The sequence below is a fragment of the Mytilus edulis genome, chromosome 5 (assembly GCF_963676685.1).
Source record: "Mytilus edulis chromosome 5, xbMytEdul2.2, whole genome shotgun sequence".
In the NCBI taxonomy this organism is placed as follows: domain Eukaryota; kingdom Metazoa; phylum Mollusca; class Bivalvia; order Mytilida; family Mytilidae; genus Mytilus; species Mytilus edulis.
In genome coordinates, this window is record NC_092348.1 from 34,598,810 (window position 1) to 34,624,196 (window position 25,387).

Genomic DNA, 25,387 nt, shown 5'->3' on the forward strand with positions numbered 1-25,387 from the left:
ACCAAACACATTTAAATTCTTGACCTGTAAAATAAATCCATTTGTTTTGTACAATACAAGACATAAAGTAGGTGATTTAAACGAAGTTTTACATTGTAAAAGATAAAGAAAAGAATAAAAAAATAGAATTTCTTTTGTTTATTATCATGAACGTTTCATATTTTTTAACATAGTAATTAAAGGCAATAAGTTGACACGCTAACATAGATTTATAATATATATTATATATAAATATATATTGGCTAGAGGTATTAGGGGGGGGGGTGAGATCTCACAAACATGTTTATCCCCGCTGCATTTTTGCGCCTGTCCCAAGTCAGGAGCCTCTGGCCTTTGTTAGTCTTGTATTATTTTAATTTTAGTTTCATGTGTACAATTTGGAAATTAGTATGGCGTTCATTATCACTGAACTAGTATATATTTGTTTATGGGCCAGTTGAAGGACGCCTACGGGTGCGGGAATTTCTCGCAACATTGAAGACCTGTTGGTGACCTTCTGCTGTTGTTTTTTTCTATGGTCGGGTTGTTGTCTCTTTGGCACATTCCCCATTTCCATTCTCAATTTTATCACTTTTTTTATAGACTATTTCAGCTGAAAGTACATAAGAACTGTTTATATGAAAAAATAACACATCCGTTTAATTGACAAAATTTCTGTTTCTTACATTATTTGATACCACAAATTATCTTCATTCTAACTGTTATGTTCTATACTCAAATCATTTTTGACCGATTGTCTTATGAGCGCTCAATCCATATCATATACAAGGCTAAACCAAAGAATCCATGAAAAATATTAGTAACAATGAATTATTTTATATCGGTTAAGAATTAGCTTCTCTTATTAGATAACAAGGAGCAACATGGCATTCTTTATTCTTTAGTAAAAAGAACCATGCATTGGTCTTTAACAGAAAAAAAAACGTACAAGATCACTGGACTTTTTACATGTTAGTAACCAGTCAGTGGGGCGTAGTTTCTCTGTTTAGAGTGATGTCAATTTTTTTTTATTAAAGTTGTTTAATTGTTTACCAAATTTTTCTTTAATTATAAAATTACAGAAACCATTATATTGTATTCATATACTGAAAAATTACACTTAAATGAATGACAGTCACTTATAGTTATCACTATGACTGGTCTTAGCTCTTTCCTATAGAAGTTGTACTATAACTCAACTTTGCTTTGAAAAACTTGAATTTATGAGAACTTTTAAAAACATGGTTTATCAATGAAATAAACATAAAATTCCTAATCGGGATACCTGGACTACACGTAGGACATTGGTATTAACTATTATCTGAATTTCATAACATTCATCATTGATTAACAATTTTGAAATACAGTAAAAGTAAATATGACAATTTAATGAGAGATATTTGTGGCATATTAAATGTGAATCGAAATTAAAAAATCTCAAATTATTTACATACAATCATTAATTTTTTAATGATCTCCTCGAGTCTCAAGAATATAGCTGAAATGTTTGATCGCTTACTATTTCGTGCAATAATTATTTTTTGAAAGACCAACATTTTATACAATTTAAACCTAAACACTCCTAGTTTTAACACGTTATTTTCACATATGAAAAAAGCACTTTAAAACAGATATATATCTGATGGTATGTATGACTACACAACATTTTAACCCCTTAAAGGTCAAGATGAAAAAGTATCATAAATCTGCTTAATAAACATCTATGTATATTTCAGATAACAATAACATCCTACAGATGTTCAGGAGACATATTGGTATTTCAGATAACAATAACATCCTATAGGTGTTCAGGAGATATATTGGTATTTCAGGTAACAAGATCATTCTACACATGTTCAGGAGACATATTGGTATTTCAGATCACGATAACATCCTATAGATGTTCAGGAGACATATTGGTATTTCAGATAACAATAACATCTTACAGATGTTCAGGAGACAATTTGGTATTTCAGATAACGATAACATCCCACAGATGTTCAGGAGATATATTGGTATTTCAGATAACGATAACATCCTACATATGTTCAGGAGACATATTGGTATTTCAGATAACAATAACATCCTACAGATATTCAGTAGACAAATTGGTATTTCAGATAACAATAACATCATTTTAATGTAAAGGAGAAATAAACGTATTTCAGATAATAATAACATCCATCAAATGGTCAGTAGACATATTGGTATTTCAGAAAACAATAGTATCCTACAGATATTTAAGACACCTTTTGGTATTTTAGGTAACAAAAAAGACCTACAGATGTTAAGGAGACATATTGGTATTTCAGATAACAATATCATCCTATAGATGTTCAGGAGACATATTGATATTTCAGATAACAATAAAAGCCTACAGATGTTCAGTAGATAAATTGGTATTTCAGATAACAATAATATCCTACAGATGTTCAGGGGTCATATTGGTATTTCAGCTAACAATAACATCCTATAGGTGTTCAGGAGATATATTGGTATTTCAGGTAACAAGATCATTCTACACATGTTCAGGAGACATATTGGTATTTCAGATCACGATAACATCCTACATGTATAGATGTTCAGGAGACATATTGGTATTTCAGATAACAATAACATCCTTCAGATGTTCAGGATACAATTTGGTATTTCAGATAACGATAACATCCCACAGATGTTCAGGAGATATATTGGTATTTCAGATAACGATAACATCCTACATATGTTCAGGAGACATATTGGTATTTCAGATAACAATAACATCCTACAGATATTCAGTAGACAAATTGGTATTTCAGATAACGATAACATCCTACAGATGTTCAGGAGACATATTGATATTTCAGATAACAATAACATCATTTTAATGTAAAGGAGAAATAAACGTATTTCATAATATCCATCAAATGGTCAGTAGACATATTGGTATTTCAGAAAACAATAGTATCCTACAGATATTTAAGACATCTTTTGGTATTTTAGGTAACAAAAAAGACCTACAGATGTTAAGGAGACATATTCGTATTTCAGATAACAATAACATCCTACAGATGTTCAGTAGATAAATTGGTATTTTAGATAACAATAATATCCTACAGATGTTCAGGGGTCATATTGGTATTTCAGATAACGATAACATCCTACAGATGTTCAGGAGACATATTGGTATTTCAGATAACAATAACATCCTACAGATATTCAGTAGATAAATTGGTATTTCAGATAACAATAATATCCTACAGATGTTCAGGGGTCATATTGGTATTTAAGATCACGATAACATCATTTTAATGTAAAGGAGACATAAAAGTATTTCAGATAACAATAATATCCATCATGTGTCCATCAAATGGTCAGGAGACATATTAGTATTTCAGATAACAATAACATCCTATAGATGTTCAGGAGGCATATAGGTATTTTAGATAACAATAGTATCCTACAGATATCTAAGAGACATATTGGTATTTTAGATAACAAAAAAGACATACAGATGTTAAGGAGTCATATTGGTATTTCAGATAACAATATCATCCTATAGATGTTCAGAAGACATATTGGTATTTCAAATAACAAAACATTCTACAGATGTTCAGGAGACATATTGGTATTTCAGATAACGATAACATCCTATAGATGTTCAGGAGACATATTGGTATTTCAGATAACAAAACATCCTATAGATGTTTAGGAGACATATTGGTAGTTCAAACAACAATAACATCCTACAGATGTTCAGGAGATATATTGATATTTCAGATAACAACATCATATAGATGTTTAGGAGACAATTTGGTATTTCAGAAAAAGAATAACATCCTACAGATATTCAGTAGACAATTTGGTATTTCAGATAAGAATAACATCCTACAGATATTCAGTAGACAATTTGGTATTTCAGATAAGAATAACATCCTACAGATATTCAGTAGACAATTTGGTATTTCAGATAACAATAACATCCCACAGATGTCCAGTAGACAATTTGGTATTTCAGTTAACAATAACATCTTACAGATGATCAGGAGACATAACAATATCTTCCTATAGATGTTCAGTAGACGTATTGGTATTTCAGATAACAATATTACTGGTTGTTTATTTTTTCTTACAGATTTCTATAAGGGCTTCAAAATTAAAGACGGGATAGCAAAACTTCAAATACTGCACGCATACTAGCTTCATTTTGAGATATTGCTATTATTTTTAATACAAGAGTGGCGAAAGATTCCAGAGGGACATTCAAACTCGAATGTCGAATACCAACTGATAACACCATGACTAAAAAAGAAAAAAAAGTATTTACCCTTAAAGATATTTTGAATTTTCCCTTTAGTTGATATATTTTGTCAGATTTGATGGACTGTCTTATCTTTCAATGTTTCAGCAACGACCAGCTGGAATGGGGACGTTAGAATGGAGATTGCAATGCTTTCTGCACCATTGTGCACATTACATAACTAAGTGTTCAATAAGGGGTCTGTTGAAAGAATTTATCGCCCTGTCTATCATGCGTTTCTTTTGATTCAAATTGCAGTCGAGAATCCTGCTCTCATAACAATCTGGTAAAATGTGGTTAATTTGTTCTTTTTCCTGAATAAGCATGACATATTTGTCACTTTATGTTAAGCAAGCAACAACCAATTACATTTATTAAATCAAATCCGACTTTTTCCTAGTCTTATTTTTTAGAACGTTTTTGCGACGCTCGTCTATTCTCTATCCAGTTTGCTGTCGTGGAAACGCACTGAGATTTCGACTTCCAACGATGGCAAGCCGTTTTAATATTTATTCGAATTTCATGATATCTCATATAATATGTAAGATATCTTATTCAATATGTATGATATCTCCTTTAATATATAAGATATCTTGAATAATTTCAATTTTTATAGGATATCTTATATGAGATATCTTATATAGTTTATAAAAATGTAATTTCAAGTGTTGAATGCTTCTTAACGTAATTTCATAGGTGTGTAAAAGCGTTAACCGTGCGCAAAATTTTAGAATACAGCTCGTCCGCGCTTCATACAAAATGTACTGTACTTCGGTCAACGCGTTTACACCCAATGAATTTACAAAAAGAAGCATTCAATTCTCAATTGTCAAACTGCTATATAGCCAATGAAACCAGCCAAATATGTGTAAGTCAAAGTGCTGGGTACCTCCTAAGGAATGCATTGTTAAAATGTCATAAATACTGGTAGCTTAAGAAACTTAACGCATAACTTTATGATATGAGAAAGTTTTTTTATCGATTGTTACTTTTATAATAATAAAAAAAATAACTGGATAGACATTCATGTATATGCTTCGGTTATATATAAAGTTATGAAATATCCAATCAATATAAGAATTGATAAAGAACGATACATTCAAAGATCTACGTACACTACCGTATAGCTGGTTATTTTCGCAGGGTGTAAATTGTCGCTTATTTTCGCGGACAGAACAAAATCGCCAAAATAAATTCCGCCAATTTGAAAGTGTCCATACAAAGGTAATGATAAAAATGTTCAATCCGCCAAAGTAATAACAGGCAAAATATTTCGTATACCTCATTCAATGAAAATCGCGAAATTTTACACCCGCGAAAATAACCAGCTATACGGTATTTAATCACAAAAGGTCCGGTAAGGGCCGATTTTGGCCTCAAATTTCAGGTTCATCTAACGAAAAAATTTGGACACTTTTTAAACACTTAAGTGTCTATTTCAATTGATTCAATTAGTTTATGTGACATTTTTAACTGATTAAGTCATTAAAAACCCTCCGATTTAAGCTAAAATATGAAAAATCTATCAAATTTGCAAAACATCGTCACTTTTCAGATGGTTTTTGTCAAAAATGAAAGTGGCCGCATCTGTGTTCATCCTCAACCTTTATATATGTTATGTATTATCATCAAATGCAACTAACATTTCAACATTATGAATAAACACGAATGCGGCCACTTTCATTTAAGACGGAAACCGTCTAAAATTTAACTAAAATGCTAAAATTGTGAAGATTTCAGTAATTTAGCATGACTTAAAGATGTTAGTTCCCGATATATGTGCATTGTATAGTCAAAAACAGCCCATATTTATGTAGCAGAAACATTCTACTTCCCATAAATAGCTAAACGATAACATTTTTACAATTTTGCAAAACTGCTATATTTTAAGGCCAAAATGGGGTCTTACTGAACCTACTCCTTTCGGTTTTTATTGGTTCATGACTAATGTTGGCTTAATGTGTTTTGATGTAATTGTATGTATCATGCAGTACAACAGTGTGACGCTGTTTAATAATAGCATCAATTTCCTCAATGACAATTAAACAGATAGCTGGTTCAACCTGTAACGTGTACACAGGGTAAGTGCGTCTATTTCAGTTCTGGAGTGAGTTCGTTACCAGTTTGATACTGGATCCAAAATTGTTCTATTTAGTTATTGTAAAGTAAACTTCATACATAAATTAACGTCAATGAAGCAAAATATACAACTGGTACAAATTTGTACTATTACCAGTAACAAACTTGTCCTCCTGGCACAATTATGTATCCCACAAGTTGGTCACGCAGACTCACATTTATCCAATATGTACACTTAAAGTTGGTCACACAGACACACTTGTCATATACGTCACTCGTTATCTTGGTAAAATTATGTACCTTACAAGTTGGTCACACAGATTTATACTTGTCCTATACATGTTGTTACCCTTCAAGCTACGACTTATCTTAATGGTACAGTGTGGTACCCTACAAGTGAACACACATGTCTTGTACGGTAAACTTCATACTTGACAAACTACAAGTTGCACAAGTCTAAAGAACATGATTCAACCTTGTCCTTTGTTGCATTACATCATGAATGCAATTCCCTATTAATAGAGAATATCAACAGGCACCAACCTGTTCTTTATTACACTTAGTAATAGAAACTATATAAGAGACAACGATCTCAAATATCCTTTCTCTAATTATATCGTACCGTACGTATCATGACCATCGTTTTCGTAGCATCAGACGAATGACAAAGAGCTAGGACTCGCTCCTGCTTATATAGTCCAATGGTAGCCGTACCATTCTTGAAGAAGGGGTGTTCTTCAAACGTGCCTCATTACTCGTATCAACCATTTTTTTGTAACACCCCTTCACTGTTCACATCCGACCTGACCCAAGGTTTATCCGCGAACTATCTTGTTCTTTTCTATGTTAATTAAAGTATTATACAAATGTATTAAATAAGGCTTCTGCCAAACTGTTACTTATAATGTAAACAATCTAACCTAAGATACAAAATCATCACAAACTGATATTTTTAAGAACAATGCCTTAAAATTTGGGGTAATACCCCTCCCCCTAGTTTAGCAAGCACAAATTAAAGCAATGTCTCTTCTGCTTACTCTATGAAAAACAGAGAGAGGAAATTGTTTGCATATAAATAAACTCATCATAGATATCAGGATTGAAATTTCGTATATACGCCAGACGCGCGTTTCGTCTACAAAGACTCATTAGTGACGCTCGAATAAAAAATGTTAAAAAGGCCAAAAAAGTACGAAGTTGAAATGGATACACTTGGTTATAAATATATTAGGAATGATAAAATCTGCTCTTCAACATTTTTGACCTTCACCATAACTGATGTAAATATACCTCCAAATTATTATTTGTTTTGAGGCGAATATCATGTTGATGTTTTAACTATCTATCTTCTACTTTAAAACAGGGTTTTTCGACATATTTGGGATTTCATTGTAAAATCTATCCTGGCTATTACACATTAAGTGTAAACTAGTATGAAAGTATTTTACTATTGCCTTCAAAGTGGTTACTTTCAATGAAAAATCATCAGCTTAGAATACTGAATAGTATTTGTTGAATGCATGCTTGTTTTAAAATGTATAAAGAAATGATAAAAACTATTCTTCTTGATAAAAAAGGACAAAACACACTAACATGAATTAGAAATTAAAAAAAATATGAAAACATTGTTAAGCTTAATAACATCTGTTGAATGATAGACTCATGTCTTTATTTTCAAAATTTGTACAAGTTAATACCATTTTAAGCAATATTTTGTACATGTTATAACATGTACGAGGTGCTTTTATACATGCTATAACTTGTATTTTTGCAATATCAAGTTACAGCCATTTTAAGCTATGTGTTTGTACATGTCATAACATGTACAAAAACGCAGCTTTTACACGATGTATACACACATTAAAAATAGGGAGAACATCTGCGTCGCTTTTCGTCGTCAAAACCTAGACAATAACAGTTATTGATGATCATATTTGAAATACTTAAAGACGGCTCCCTATGCTAATTTTCCGAAGTATGACGAGATAGTTCTAGATTTTTTTTTATGTTCTTTTACAATTGTGTGGTGTTAATAAATATTTCTTTTAAATGGATCATTACGAAGTTTGGCCGTGCACCGTTATTTATAACTATAAAGTAACAATTTTGCTATCAAATTAATACACGTGATGTGAATAGAAGAATCAAATCTAGCATATTTATCTTTTTTTTATGACAGAAGATAGTTTTATGACTTTTATGTAAGTTCTTGCAAACAATAATTTTTACAGATGCTTCACAATTTCTCGAATGAAGCTTTAATTTTGATCGATTATCAAATATGTAAAAAATTGAAAACTACACGTTTAATAATTTCTTGCGTCTGAAGCGATTTTCTGGATTTACCTTCATCAGGAACGCTCAAAGCCAAACATTTGAAATCCGAAGATGTATAAGTACCGAAACCGTTGAAGAGCTATATTTCAAAAATACCTAAAAAAAATAGCCAAATTTATCTAAAGCCAACTTTACCTGGGGGAGTTGAAACCTTAGTTTCTTGATAATTTCAAAATTTAAAAACGGGAAATAGATAAGATCGTGTAGAAGAGACACTGTAGTTTGATAGATTTAATAATTTTGACAAATAAATGTTTCTCAAATATTAAATCAATTTAATAATATAGTAATACAGAAGTACTTTGCATCCGAGTAGCTATATATATATCGCGCTAAAGAAATATGCGGGGATTAGTAGCTTTCAGCAATTGCTTTAACCAAATGGTGCATGGTGCAATACAACTGCCGCATATTAACTTTCAAATTTACTTTTAGACTCCCAAGTGTCCATTATTATTTATACGACGTTGCATTAACACTTGTCCTATCTCTATGATAAATATGTTATTGGCCCCGCAGATTAAGCTTAAGACAACATCGATGTTGGGTGTAAATCGCATTGCATAAACTGCTTGATAAATAAATTGGGTATTGACAATATTTTGAAACTCAACATATACCCTCACGACACTTACCAAAAAGGAAATCCTGAATAAGCATAGGTCTGTTCTATATTGCTTTGGAATTTCAACCAAAGATATAGAACTGGGTCTTCCATCTCTGTATCGGATACCTAAACTCCATAAGTGTCCTTACAAATAACGGTATATTGATAGGTTTTCCAAATGCTAAACGAAATCTCTTTCTAAATTAATAACATCTATTTTATCAGCAATCAAAGCCGGGCTTCAAAGTTATTGTGAATCTGCCTATTCTAGAGGTGGCGTGAATCAGATGTTGATACTGAAAAAATCCAGTCTCTATCATCTTGCAATAGTATTAAAACGTTTGATTTTTCTACCCTCTACACAAGTATTTCCCATTCAAAGCTAAAAGACACATTGAAAGAGTTGGTATTGCTTTGTTTCATAAAAAAGAATGGCCAACGTAAATACAAGTATCTTGTCTTAGAGAGCGATAAATCACTCTGATTTAAACAAAAAATTCTCTGATACTGAAGATGCTTGATTTCTTGATAGACAACATATTTGCTATGTTTGGAGCACGTTTTTTTTTTAATTTCACAAACTATCGGCATTCCCATGGGAACCAATTGTGTCCCTCTTCTTGTCGACGTGTTCCTTTATTATTACGAGGCTGGCGTTATACAGGAACTTCTTAAGAAGAGAGATCAGAAGTTAGCCATATCCTTTATCTTTACTTTCCGCTTTATAGATGATGTTCTCTCACTAAATAAATCAAAATGTGGGGACTATGTTGAACGCATCTATCCCATCGAACTAGATATAGTTAAAAAGGAATACAAGAAAGCTATTAAACCAAGAGTTCCAAATGATGAAGTTGAAATCATCCCTTCGTAAATTTTACGGACGCCATCACGAGTTGGTTGATCATTGTAGAATATCCGTTTCACAGATGATATCGGATATGATTCTTTAAGTTATGTCGTTACTACACTCCCCTTCCATTTCACGAATTTGACCTACCGTATTTGCTATGACATGAGCCATATGTGAAGCAGAATCTGCTTACCTATCCGAAACACCTGAGGTTACCCCCAGTTTTTGGAGGGGTTTGTATTGTTTATTCTTTAGTTTTCTATGCTGTGTCTTGTATACTGTTGCTTGTCTGTTTGTCTTTTTCCTTTTTGGCCATGGCGTTGTCAGTTTGTTTTCAATTTATGAGTTTGACTATTCCTCAAGTAGCTTTCGTTCCTCATTTAGTGGACATAGTTGGACAAGCTGTTGGTTGTTATATTTACCAAGTGTGCATGGTTTTTTTTTATGGATTCGTATGACGGTTGATGCATTCATATCTGACTCATCTGGTAACACTTCGTTTGAATATAAAGGGATCATCTTTGCATTTACTCCTTTTTCTTCAAATCTGTACATTGACTTTTTAAACAGTACGGAATGAACTTACTCTCATAAAATTACTACATGTATGACCGTTAAATAACTTTGACCGTCAAAAACATTGAAAATATAAAGAGGATAAAATATAGTAACAGTCAGTTATCTGATAGCTTTTCGAAAACTTTGATTCTGTTCAGGATTTAGGTTGGTCTGGTTTGGAAAGAAAACGTAATTTTAAGACAAAACATATTCATAATTTTCATTTCATTTTAACAAAGTTACAATAAAAATAAATTCAAGAACATATTTTAACTTTAACCACATAATACTATTGTGTATGATTAAACTATGTCTTACTCAATCAACTCACTCAACTACATGATATTTGAATGTAGTTACGAATCATGAGCCTTCTGCACATTTATAAAAAGTAAATCTTGTCTTAACTACAAAATGTAGCAAAAGAAGAAATAATATGCAACTAATACAAACGATGATATAGATTAGTACTGGTTGTTCTGGCATGCCTGTTGAAAAGAATAAAAACATGAATTAAATGCATGGTTTACTTAATACAATTGTATGTTTAAATTATACAATTCTTGTTACACATTATTTCAATCAATTAAAATCCCCATAATAACAAGGTTATAAAACCAGAAACTAGTGAAACGATAAAAACGTTTCCAGAAAATGCCTAAGCATGCATAATTATGTCTGTATCCACTCAACAGGGAGAATATCATATTTCTACCCATTGAAATGCATACTAGTCTCGGCTTTCTTAATTTTGCCTTTAATTGGGTAGGCATTTATTTACCCTTCGTTTCTGTTATTCGAAATATTTGGATGCCACTTTTTTTTTTTAAATAAAAAAGTTGCCAATTTTCTAACAAGTAATAATCAACGCGCTTTTGGCATGTTTAGAACCCTTGGAATATTGTTTTAGTGATCCTTAGGTGGTCTGTATAGCAAGGTTAAGTCCTTTCCATATCCAATATACTCTACCTTTTTTAACTGGAATTAGTATTTTTCGCCATTCATTCATTTTGATTCGCTATTGGGGGAGTCAACTTAATTGTTGATAATATTTGAACAAAGAATATTGGGTATCCATGCATGACACAAAATCAGTACATGCACAGAAAAAAAACCCACATAAAAGCAAAAGAGCAGCTCTTGACTGAGAACAAAGTCCGCGGTCGATGTGCTTTCTATATATAGCTAGGTCATTATAACATCGTATTGATCTCAACCAAAGGCCATAATTGTTATATAATTTATCCAAACCTGTTGCATAAACAATGTTAAATTGGGGATTTCTAGAATGTATATTCATCAACATGTTGTATATGTCTTGTGAAATATATTTTTTTTTTTTTGGCATACGTTAGGCTAAACACAACAGTATTGGCGTACAATATTAGTAAATACAAATGTACTTGTGGTCAAGTTTTAACGAATCACAAATCCTTAAAAATATTCGATTATTGACATATATTTATAATGATTATAACCTAATTCAATGTCGCAACCAAACAGATATCTGCATGTATTTAGGGTTTTAAGGAACGGCACAAATATTGTAATCATGTTCGTCATCTTGCTCACTTCTTTTTAATGTCTGGTAAGGATTTATATAGTCATCATCCGTCTGGACTGTTGGTTTTTCTTCATTGTCGTCTGACGAACTTGTTTCAGATAATTCAATGAAGTTTGACATCGATTCAGTGTTTTCTTTTCTTTGGACGAGTAAACGATTGTTTTCGTCGACTTCATATCTTTTTAAACATTCTTTGATATCTTCACCTACACTATACTTGGCGGATATATCGTCTGCCGGATCAATTTGGATTTTAATATTCATATCTGAACTTTCTTGAACTTTCACTTTGTTATCATTGTCACTCGACTGGTTCTGATTTTGTCCTGCACAACAAATAGTACCAGTAGCTGGTAATGCTACTTGATATTCTGGCGAAGAGATTTTCTTCAAATTATCCGTTTGTTCTTGACCTTCAATGGTATGACACGGATTTAGATAAATGTTGTCACCATCAATAACTTCGAAGTATGGCTTATCTGAAGTTGGAGAGTTGTTTTGGAACTTCTTTTCAAAAACAAGAGATTGTTGTAACGAAGCATTCGTATTGAGTTTAATTTTTTCAAATGGAAGCATTTCGCTTTCACAGATTACTTCGTAGGTCGATGAGCTGTCTTCCGGTTCTAAAGAAGGCTCTTGAATTACAGCGACGCTGTTTACATTCGGAACATTGTTTTTTGTCGCCAAATTTTCTGTTCTGCATTTTCGATTGATACAAATATTACACACAATAGACAAACATAGCACCAACACAAGACCGGCAGCAACCAGTCCATAGAATAAAAACTTTTCATCTGATGAAAATCCTGTTAAAACATAATTGATTGAAAGAAATAATTGTTTGTCTAATTTTTATTCTGCATTTAAAATTTGCTTAAAAATATAACCAACAGACACAATCAAAGACAATAATTTTTGACACCCGAATCATGGCAACTAAATGTTTGTTACTGTATTCTGTAATTTGACGGCGTTAGCTGCTGGAAAATGACATTTGCCTTTATCATTTTTATTTTTTGTCAAATTGTGCGTTTTATTCCATTCTTATTTATCGACAGTAAATCGTGACTCTTTTTATAAGTTGTCTTTTCGCATATTTTTGCAGATATATATATATTATTTGTAGTACAATTGTTAACAGAAAAATTGATATGTAATATTGCCTTTAACCATCGGATGAATTAGCCTATGTATTATTTATTGCCTTATGCTATGATTTTAGACTTGTACAACGCATTCTCCTTTTTTTATTTTTTATACAGTGAATCAGACACGAGTGGATAATTTGAGCCTTCGATCCATTAACTATTACTAATCCATATACATGTATGTGAATTAGTTCTTTTTGGCAGTAAAACTTGTCGTTTTACAATGTTTGAACATATGGGAGGTATATGGTTCGGAAATAACAGTTCCATATGGTACTTTGATTTTCTTTTTATAAGCTTTAACATGAAGTATTAGCATGCCCACGTCTCATAAAAAAAAAGATTTATTTTCATTTTTTATTAAAAGATAGACGACAGGCGAAAGATACCAGAGGGACTTTCAAACTCATAAGTCGAAATTAACTGACAACGACATGGCTTAAAAAGAAAAAGCTCAGTAGACAATAAAGGCAACAGTAGTATACCGCTGTTCAAAACTCATAAATCGATGGTGAAAAAAAAAATCCGGGTTATAAACTAAAACTGAGGGAAACGCATCAAATATAAGAGAACTAACAATAGTACACAAAACATAACATAGAAAACTAAAAAATGAGCAACACAAACCCCACCAAAAACTGGAGGGGGGATCCTAGGTGCTACGGAAGCTCAACATATGGCACCCGTCGTGTTGCATTTTTTTTTTCTAAACTTCAACAGACAGACAGATATAAACATTGAAATTTTAGTCTGATAATATAAATTATTCATACAATAAAAAAAAATTCTAGATGTGAATCGTTTATCTGGACGATTTAGTGGAAAACATCTTTCAAATTCGACTCGATGACAAGAAAGAATTGTAATTGGTAGCAGTCGATCCTTCTCAGACTCTGTATGATATCTTTATATCAAGACTAATGCTATTGTGAAGAAAACAGTGCATTGTCTTTATTTACTAATTACATGTGCCTTTGGTATCTTTTGCCTCTTTTTTCCGATATCGATTCTTATAATGGCGAGACATATAATTATATTTTCTTTTTCCACCTTCCATTATTTTCATGTTGTAAGTTGTGGTATGACTTTACGTTTCGAATATTTAGAGAATAATGGATTCGAATGAATGCACGTTATATGATTTCTCTTAGAATACATTCGTCGTGTAAACACATGCTAAATGATGCAATTTTGTTTTCTTTTCTTTTACGTAATTTGTTATTTTAAAAATACATTATGTACTAAACATAAAAACATACCAATAATGTGCAAGAAACAACGTTTTTTAAATGGTGGTCATAGTGATGTTGTAAAGACAGTTACAATTTTGGTTTCTCCTTTCATGTTAAATCAATCTAAATATTAATTCTAATCTGATGCACTTATCATTATTAAAAGTTAATACCTCTGTCCGGTCTTGTGTCTTCATTTTTCTTGTCGATAGAGCTTGTTGATGGAATCTCCATTTCTTCATAAGAATAAAATTAATCTATTTGTTCAAATATTGTCCTGTCTTTGTGCACTTCATAGTATATTTGTTTAACGATATTATGCTTTAATTTGAATATATATCATATACAATGGTACACTATTCCTTTATCTATATTCATCAATGAAAACCTACAGAAGCTATCATTTACAATTATGCTATTCCAAATTTGTTCAAGATGCAAATATGTAGAACGATTAGTCTTAAATGCTTGAACATGGCATAATTTTGTGTTGCCATACTGAACGTATTAATGATAAAACGTCTGATCACATTCTTAAGAAAAGGGATTTAAAATTATGACTTATTGCATTATCGGCAATATATACTGTCTAAATGATTAGATTAAATTGAGCGATTTGATAAAGGATGTTCTTAATTCGTTGCACCTTGTTATTGATGTCTCATTAGCAGAATATGGAAAGCAAATATGTCGTTATGAAACAAAAAATCATTATGTATCACTCTTTGAGTACGGTCATAGATAGAAAACAACAGATTTACCTAATGCCTTACTTTCTCCTTTCTATTGTTATAAAAGAAGGGCGAAAGATACCAGAGGGACATTCAAACTCATAGATCGAAAATAAATTGACCACGCCATGACTAAAAAACAAAAGCACAAACAGACATATAAAAGTACACATATTAATCAGAAATGTAGATGTTACCTATTTTTCACTTAAACCATTTATAATGCCTCTTCAAAAGAAGAAATGATTTACCATAAGTTTCACTGATATGAACATGAGGTGTGGCATGACTACAATGAGTCATCTATCCACCAGAGTTCAAATGAATTGATAATAAGTTATTATTGGCCACCGAAAAAAAACAATGAGAAAACCTATCCCGGATAGTCGACTAACTAACTTAAAGTATACTTCAATAGTAGACAGGTACATTGTACCGTAAACGTACATTCCAATCCTGCCTGTGCATGAAATTCATATTCACAGATTTGACGGTATCAAAAGCTGTCATATTTAGGGGAAATCTAGTTTGTTTTAAATAGGATCAAAATAAAATTAACACTCTATGCACTTCATGCGTTAGAAGAGCTTTTCTGGATTTATCTTCATCATCAACACTGAAACCATATAGTTTTAAATATTATTATACAGAATTTAAGTTGATCATTATCATAAAACGATGAAAACATTTAATCACATACAAAATTAAGTAACTGTTACACAATTCGGCAGTACTTTTAAAATTATTCTTGTTATCTTCAAGGGTAAGTTGTATTTCCTAATCAAATTTAACATTTGTTGAAGGGAAATAAAAAGTAAAGTAATAAATAACAAAAAGGCAAAAACAGACCCCATTATACATAATTTAAGCTGATCATTATCATAAATTTACGATGAAAACTTATAATCAAATACAAAATTAAGTAGCTGTTACACACTTGGTTAGTGCTTTTAAAATGGTTTTTGTTATCTTTAAGGGCAAGTTATATTTCCTAATCAAATTTAACATTTGTTAAAGAGAAATAAAAAGTAAAATAATTAAAATACCGAACTCCAATAGAAAACAACTGTCAAATTCCTGACGTGATACAGGCATTTCCTTATGTAGAAAAAAAATGGTGGATTAAACCTGATCGTATAGCTAGCTAAAAATTTTTTGGTATAACAGCCGCAAAAATTCTATTATATTGACAATGTGTAAAAAAAACATACAAGACATTATAGGTAAAAATGTAGAAAATATAGCAATCAACATTCAATTTGTGTTATAATTTTAAATAAGTAGTAGTACTATAATATAAACAAATGACATATTGACAAAGCACATCAGCCAAAAAAAAAGAAGACAAGAACACAGGATGCATATGTATGCCAAAAGATTATTACTAAAAAATGGTTTAACAGTAGGATTGATAATTTATAAAAATAAAGCAAAGAACACTATAGCACTATAACTAACGTCTAAAGAAACACTTTGTGACTTCAATATATTTTAGATTATTTTGTAGATGGTATGTTCGATGTTGCCTGGCTATTAAGGACAAGAACTACTGTGATAGGTAAAAAGGGAACAATTAAATTTCAAACAATTGATATATAAAAGAAAAAAATAACCTTCCGATGATCCAGTCTAATCTCTTAATTGATAAAGAAAGCAATTCAAGGTATCATCCCAAAACAGAAGGAATAAAGACAGTTTTGTTATTTTTTGGTAACATTGTGTTATTAGAGACGTTGGGTGTAATAAGATTTTTAAAGCTTAATGTGGTAATTAAATGGCGCCTCAAATAACAAAAATTCTAATCAGCTGTTATAAATGCAACAAACACTTATGAAATAAGTAAATACAGGTGTATATGCCAGTCGTTCATTTTGTGTGAATTAGAAAATTGTAATTGTTACAACTTTTTTGAAAATTACCGATTATTAATAAAATGTAATTAAAATAAATTTATACACATTCGACTAACTACGTTACAGACGGCATATATTGAGGGAAAAGCATGGGTCATGAATATCTAAAATAACCTGGAGGTTTTTGTTTTTAATTGTTCTGCAAATGAACAGATATCGAAAGTCAAAACAGGCAAGGTTATCAGTTTGTTTTCAAATATAAAAGTTTTGCTTTTCTACATACTGCAATTTAAAGATTACATTTTGTCATAAGCACATATTAACTTTAAATGTACTTTGCTTGAATTTTTCAACACATCTAATGATATTGTTTATGATCCTGCTTATACGTCTGGACATTTTATCATTCTAGACCTTCCGGGAAATATAAAAGTACAAATAAACAACCAAAAACAATTACTCTAAACATAGTACTTCGTATTACTATTTTTTTTTATTAAATATTTCCCGTTTGAAATTATTTAATTTCGATACAATTTTATGTAATGATTGCTACGAACCTGTTGACATTTCCGGCTGAACAAACAATGTTGACTCTTCATTTCGATGGTTTGTACTGATCGCACCTGAAATACATTAGGAAAATCTAATATAGTGAATTCAATTCTCTCAGATAAAAAGCCACTTTATCATAAATATAGATAATTCACATAGAACCTCGCTTGCAACAGGTTGTAGAACTGTGATGCTCTGAAAGAGATTCATAATGATATTGTCAGTACATCTACTAATAGAAGTTTAACCCTATAATCAGTACCCTATGTCACAATTCCGTAGTATATGTGTAGTCTTTAGCCTTTTATGTTTTTGTGTATTGTGTAAAATTGTTAGTATGTTTGTCTTGTTCTTTTAGTAATGACCTTGTCAGTTGATTTTTGACTTATGAGCTTGAATTTCCTTCTGGTATGTTTGTCCTCTCTTTTAAGAGAATTCTTGATTGTAACAAATATCGCAAAGGTAACAGAAGACGTTATTAAATTGAATAATTAAAATCCTGCTATATGTTTATCTTAATACATATTAGAATTGAGTATGTACAAACTATGATACGATATAATTGTTTGAAAATTTAAAGCATAGATATAAAAAAAATACTTAGATAAGAATAACTTTTATTCAAGTTCAGTAAACTCTAGTGAAATATAAAAGTTAGTATTTCAAATTGATGCTTTTTATTTTTTATAACATATTTAACAGCAAAAAGCCATTACATGTTTGTTACAGTTTATGATAATCTACATATAATATGATGCGTATACAAAGAGCAAAAGCATTCATAAACCTCATTCACTGAAATAGATATCTACATATTGTGTCGAACTGGTGTTTTACAGCTACGTTTTCAAATTATAGATACCACAATTTCAAACTACAGGACTTCAATATACATGTACTTATAACCTTGCTTTCGAATTGTTCGCCTATATACCATAATTAAAAATAATGAATAATACAAACTATGTGGTGTTGTTGAATTGGCGGTGTCAGTATTGGATGCCACAGATACATATCTTGTAGACGCTTCATCTAGAAAAGAAATTATTTTTACTACAATCTATATACATAGTAGATTTACTCTTTTAAATACATATACATTTCGTACATATGTGCATTTGATTTGCCTGGAATCAATTGTTCATATAATAATTACTCGACATTGACACAGATTGACAAATTAAAAGAAGTATTGCCAATTGTGTCATCACAAACAGAGGTTAGTTGGCCTATTTTTCTTCTACGTTTCTTTTTTATTTCCTTTTTTTTTGTTACTATTTTTCGTCCGTACATTTTGTTCGTTTGTAATTGACTGGACGCAAGCTGATGAAACTATACAATAATGTTAATAACCATGTACAGATGTGCAATTGGGGGTGGCATTTTCAAGAAGGCTCCCATTGCCACGGAAACAGCAAGACATAGGTAAACTTGGTCTTTTATGTAATGTATTTTGAAGATCAGTATTTCTGTGAATCAATGTACTTTTCATGCCGAGAAAAGTTTGATTTCGATTTTTTATACTTAACGATACCTTTGACTGTGTTTTGTTCTGTGTATAGATCTGTGACAACTGTAATTATATTATCTGAAAAAATAACAATATGAATGTTAAGCAAACAAAACTGATGCAGATTTAGAAAGAATACAAGACACCAGATATGTCAGACTAGCGTTGGGTCTACAAAAGACTAATTAGTGGCTCTCTCGAATCAAAACAGTTAAAAGTTCAACTTAAAAAATACAGTGGAATACCATTAAAACCAATCATTTTCGAAAGATTGTACCAGACATAGCTTCGACAAACTATGTACATGTAAACAGCTATAGGTCAAGTTAAAGCCTTCAACTGTCGTATAGTAAGGTCTGATATGACTAAATGTAAAATAATTCAAATAATAAATAGTTAGACGTTATGATCATGAAGGAAAATATGACCTTGTCGAATGTAGGTCAATAAGTGTTCATTATGGCATATGAATACGTGTTTGGTAATGTTATGAGTTAATGTTCGTATAAATGTTAATTTATGTTATGCAAAAGCATAATTATTTGAATAAGATTTTAACGGGTACAGCCGAAATTCCAATCATAATGTTTGCATTTATCAGCAAATTTAGCTAAGGATTTCTGTAATTTATAGAAACGAAATCTTGATTTACCAGTGACACGTTGGTTATGTTCATCGAAGTTTATAACGTTACTGCAGACAATGACAAAGCAAAGGAATTTGGATACATCAAAAACGGATAATATGATGCCAAAGCAACATCCCCGTCCAATAAAAGAAAATAACGATAGAGAACGAAAATCGTTCCCTTTGTCGTTGTTTCCTGCTTCGAGTTTTCCGATGACACGTATCAGTGTTTATTTCATATTTGTTCAAATTAAGCTACTTTTGTTAAATGTTATCAGTAAATTACTAAGCTAGAACATGTCGTCTATTGGTGTGGTATAAGTGGTGCACATAGGAATTCCCACAACGTGTCGATAACTATTATTACTAAAGGGCCATAGAGGTTTGCGAAAAGTCAATTTCGAGCTTTAACCATCTACTTATATATGTTATAACTCCAGTAAGTGTCATTACCATTATCATAACAGAAGAAAAATGTGTATGATTTGCTTTACTTTGAATAAATTCCTTCGGCTAATACTACTTTCAGACAAATATGACATGCTTTCAAATGTATCACATAGAATGGGAAGCAGAACACAACGAGTAACAACATGTGATTTGGTTCTCACCTGCAATCTTCAAAACGACTTTATTCTGTACAGCAGTATTTCTAATTTGGAATTCATACCAGTACAATCCCAAATCACTCTCAGTTATGTTAGATATTTCCAAATTGTACTCTCCTACGGTTCGGTCACCTATAATTCTGAATCGTTCTATTTCGTTGATTTTAGTGTTAATGAGAGAACCATCTGATATGATATTATTGTCATTCCTTTTCCAAATTAAAGTGGACACACGCGAATCTTTGAATGGAAGAACTACTGTTTCACCAAGACTGGCATAAACTGTGTGTTCTTCATAGTTAACACTATGAGAAATGTCTAATAAAAATAAATATCATCAATTATTATATATATAATATATTATGTGCAAATAGATAACTGAGATCTGCAATTTGTATAAATATAGTTAAAGTCACAAGAAACCTCAAATTAAAAAACAATATGCATATGTTTTTTATAACTAAATGGATAGTTTTCATTATACAACTTATGGACATATACTTTTCTGAGGAAAAATCTTTAATTTGTCCACATTTAGAAGAAGTTTACTTATTTTTAATTGTTTCCTTCCAGGAAGCAATTCGCCGACATATTTTCCGTATTCATAGTGACCTGAGTGTAACCCTCCTCGTAAAAATCCGGTGATCGCAATACGCATGGATCTGTCATTAAAATAAACAATTATATGATTGTACAAGTTAAACACGTGCTCAATACCCATGCTATTTGTTTACTATAAGATGACAATCGGTAAACTTCGGCTTTAAAACACGGCATTTAATTTGCAGCCATATTTGTTAAATCATAACAGAAAAAGAGAAAAAAAATGACGATTATACGATATACTTGCGTAAAAAATGAGAACATCGTACACAGAGGACTAAGTTTATGTTATATACATGTATTGGTTCAAGAATTGGATAAACATTGTTTTTCACCACTCACTCGTTTCTTATGACTTTAAAGAATGATTTTTTTTTTCATATTGTTTCGTATTGAACATATCAGTTTTTTGGTTTTTTTTATTAGAGTATTTATTAAACTATATTGAAAAGGCAGTTTTGCTTGACACTTTTTACATAAGTCGGTGAAAAACATTTCTTAAAATTCTTTGAAGCAGAATTAAATTAAAAATTTATCATATGATCTACAAGTGACATTTAGAGTTTCAATTTACGTTTTGTATATCTTTTGCTATCTTTGTGAATTCAATATTAACTAATTACAAATGATACATAATTGTTCTATGTATTGCCTTGTCATATACAGCTGTTATAGAGTTGTTGGTGTTACCGACAAATTTTATATAGTCTGTTTATGTTACCGGCGCATAAATGAGCAATTTCATGGATTTTTATTAACTATATTGGATCAAGAGCATCTGGAAGTGAATAAGATTATGATCAGAATATAGAATGTAGAATGTTTAAAATGTACGCCCTTAAGAAAAATAATACAATAAAATTGAATAATATGAGTTTAAAATTCCTGTTCTTAAAAAATCTAAACTGCTGAACATTTTTTCTACATTTACGACATTTTGACATTTTCGTGTGTTTTGGGTCCATTTGGGTCCATTTGTACAATGTACTACTATTATGTCCTTATTAAATTTAATTACCTTGAATCCAAACTAATATGTTTACCATCAAAACACATTTCATTTCACTGCTTGGTTTCTGCAAATATAAAGATAAACAGTGAAATAATTATAAAAAAGGAAATGCAGATTACAAGTCAATGCTGTGATGTCCACCTACTTATTAACCATGGTTTCTTTTTAAGGACCAACGGTGGCTGCATTTATATTTAATTGTACGCTTTGTTCATTTTAAAAATTAATCAACTCTGGATCTAGGTAAAAAGACCAAAAGACAAACAATTTTAATCGTTGACAAAAGTAAAGACTGAACAACAATAATCTCACTAAGATACCGGTGGTGATGTCATTGACAGGTTCTCCGTAAGGGTAAGTAGTATATCCTTTCCACATGTGGCACCAGTGGTGTAATTGGAGAATTTGATAAAATTATTTTTCTTGTAGTAAGTCTTTTAATGGAAAAATGTTCGAAAGCGTTTTTTGTATGAATACAATTTTATTTCTAAAACTGGTGGTACTTTTGGATTGACAGTACTCAAGAGCAGTTTTGGTGCTTTCAATGCTTGATGCGCGCACTATGAACAGTGTCTTCAAGGTGGTTCCACTATATCAATGTGTTTTATGGAAAATGAATTTAAATATTGTGGGGTTTTGCTCTTTGGAATTTTAAAACACTTCTTGTTGTTCTCAACTTGTTTTGCAACAATATTCATTGTCTGATAATTGTTAAATTTCTTGGCAGTAATTGTTCTTTTGGACGTGCTTTTTTGTAAATATTCGTCTGGTTCTATAGCAATTTGTAGTCTTCTGTTATAAATCTCGCAGCTTGTTGATGCTAGTAGATGTGAAAAATTTCCATACGATTGCTCCATAGTCCATTGTGGACCTGACCAGTGAAATATATGCAGTTTTCTTGCATTCTTGTTGACAATATCTCAAAATCCTTCTCAGGAAGCCTAATGTTGATTTTGCCTTACCCACTTCGTTGGAAATAAGGGTAGTCCATTTTAAGTCCTCTGAAATTAGTATAGGTTATGTTGGACATGATGAAGACTATGTCCATTTGAAATATAATAGAATGTATGGCTCTTGTTTTTTATGCTTGTAATATAGCATTTTATTTCTTTATTTTGTCAAAATGGATAAGTTTTTGAATGATATTTCCTATAATGAAATTCATACGATTTTGTATTAACATTCGGCTGCGATCTAAATAATCACTTTGACTGTATACCTCTTATGAAAAGAAAATGAGTGAATCATTTTGAAGAATAAAGTGTTTATTTAAGCCCTTGGTAAAGTGGTCTAATAAAGAAAAGAATTGTAAGATGGGAAAGTCGTCGAGGCAAATGATTAAGTACGAGACACAATGTATTTTACTACACTTCACGTTAAATGCCATATTTTGATTGGCTAATACGAAAGTGTTAATTTACTCTATTGCATGGCTGAGAGGGTGACAATTTTTTAAAGATTACGCTCTTGTCTAGACCAATAAAACAAATCGAAAATTTAAAGGACAATGAATTGAATTTCATCAGGTAATTGAATACAATGCTTACGTTTTACGTTTTAGCACAGATTTTATATTTAACTGTCAAAATAAAAAAATAAAAAAACATCTTGCTTAATTTTTTTTTCTAATACCCGTAACATTGTATGTACGTGAAGTCATAAAAATATACTTTTGAAATGAAATCAATCTGTAAAAGACAATAATGATAGGACATTCAGTATGATAAATTAAATAACACATAGCTGAGATTGTTTCGCCGCGGTTGACAATGTTTTCTCGGGGTACCAATCTGCTCTATCACCCTCTCAGCTATGTGTTATTCATATAGTGTTCGTTTACTTGAATCAAGAAAGTTGAAACTCCCTAAAAAGTGTGATTTAGTTTAGACAATATTTTATTTTTCAAAAAATGCACAATTTAGAATTATACAATGGAAATCAAGTATTTCGAAAAAACAAAAAAGAATTACTCAGTAATATAAATTCGTCACCCTTATAAAATGATATCGTTGAGACCATAGTGTAATAATTTGATTTTGAATAGTAATACACAGAAAAATTATTACAGTCATTCCTTAAATGAAACCCACTATAATATAATTTTTAATTTTTAATTTCCATTACATGTTCATTCTGTGGTTTGTCCGTTACTTCTTTGAAGTTTGATCGAAAAAATGTGATTAACTCATTTCTAATTATGGTCTCGCATGTAGCAGTGGAAATAGGTAAATGTTTCAAAACATTAATATAAATTATAAAGTTCTCACATATAAATCGAAATAAAGATAAAAGTTTATGAACTAAATATTTTGAGTGTGATTTTTTTATTACATCTCACATCTATTGGAAGGCTATTCCATTCACGAACAGATGGTAGGAAGGAATTTTGATGTAGAGGTACCCAGCCAGTATCATTATAAAGTTTCGTTTTAATACAAAGTTTGGTGGCGGCTGTGGCGATACGAGCCGCTTCTATTTGGATGCTCTGATTTTTTTAATGTTCCTCATAAGATTTAAGCGCGACGTAGCTGTATCAATGATATAATTTACTTGACTTTCCAAACAGCCGTTTTCTTGAGAAAAAAAAAGCATTAACCCCAAATGTTTATGCTTTAAACCTCTTGTATCAGCGTATCATTTCTAGATATGTTTTTTTCTATATCAGAGTTTATTAATTAAGCATACATTTGTACTCGTCCTCAACAACTAGATCTATATATAATGATATATATTGTCATCGAAAAGTCTGGTGTTGCCTTATTTATCACATACAATAGCATTTATCAATAACAGAAATAATACAGGGCCTAAAATTGACCCATGAGGAACACTGGCTTTAATACTATAACATCAGAGGTCTGTCCGCCTGTCACGACTTGTTGTCTTCTATTTATTCCATAGTTTTCTAGTTTATGAAGGAGAACTTCAGCCAGACTTGATCGAACGCTTTACTGATATCATTTTTTATAGATATAAATTCTACGAAAGACAGATAGGGATGTTCTTTTGAAAACATTGACATGTCTCGGTTCCAAGAGGTTTACAAAATATATGTTAAGCTTATGAAATTACACAATAGAAATTGCTGCACGTTTCGGTTTTTGTCTGCATCTAATTTAAGATATTTTACATATACCGCGCGTATTGTAAAAAAAAAGTACAATTTAACATACCTGAAGCTTTGTTCTTAAACTATAAAGTTGATATTGATATATACATATACTAAAACAATTTCGACGATCACATAGAAAT

General features: G+C 31.1%; 1 protein-coding gene across 1 annotated transcript; it reads right to left on the minus strand.

Annotated features, from left to right (window-relative positions):
- Window positions 1–10,909: 10,909 nt before the first annotated feature.
- Window positions 10,910–25,387, minus strand: LOC139523519 (uncharacterized). Its single transcript, XM_071317586.1, has 9 exons — window positions 25,309–25,387; window positions 22,142–22,199; window positions 20,524–20,838; window positions 19,310–19,363; window positions 18,739–18,807; window positions 17,781–17,846; window positions 14,810–14,872; window positions 12,171–13,062; window positions 10,910–11,180 (listed from the first exon to the last, which is right to left on the minus strand). Exons 2-8 carry the CDS (start codon window positions 22,182–22,184, stop codon window positions 12,218–12,220), a joined length of 1,455 nt encoding a protein of 484 aa, XP_071173687.1. The 5' UTR covers window positions 22,185–22,199; window positions 25,309–25,387; the 3' UTR covers window positions 10,910–11,180; window positions 12,171–12,217.

Bases quoted from the DNA above. Each gene is read 5' to 3' on its own strand.
- LOC139523519 (XM_071317586.1), bottom strand. From the start codon at position 22,184: ATGAAATGTGTTTTGATGGTAAACATATTAGTTTGGATTCAAG. The intron at 19,364-20,523 runs GTGAGAACCAAA...TTATTTTTTCAG, and splicing joins AGTCGTTTTGAAGATTGCAG to ATAATATAATTACAGTTGTC. The intron at 13,063-14,809 runs GTATTAACTTTT...ATGTTTTAACAG, and splicing joins AGACACAAGACCGGACAGAG to GATTTTCATCAGATGAAAAG.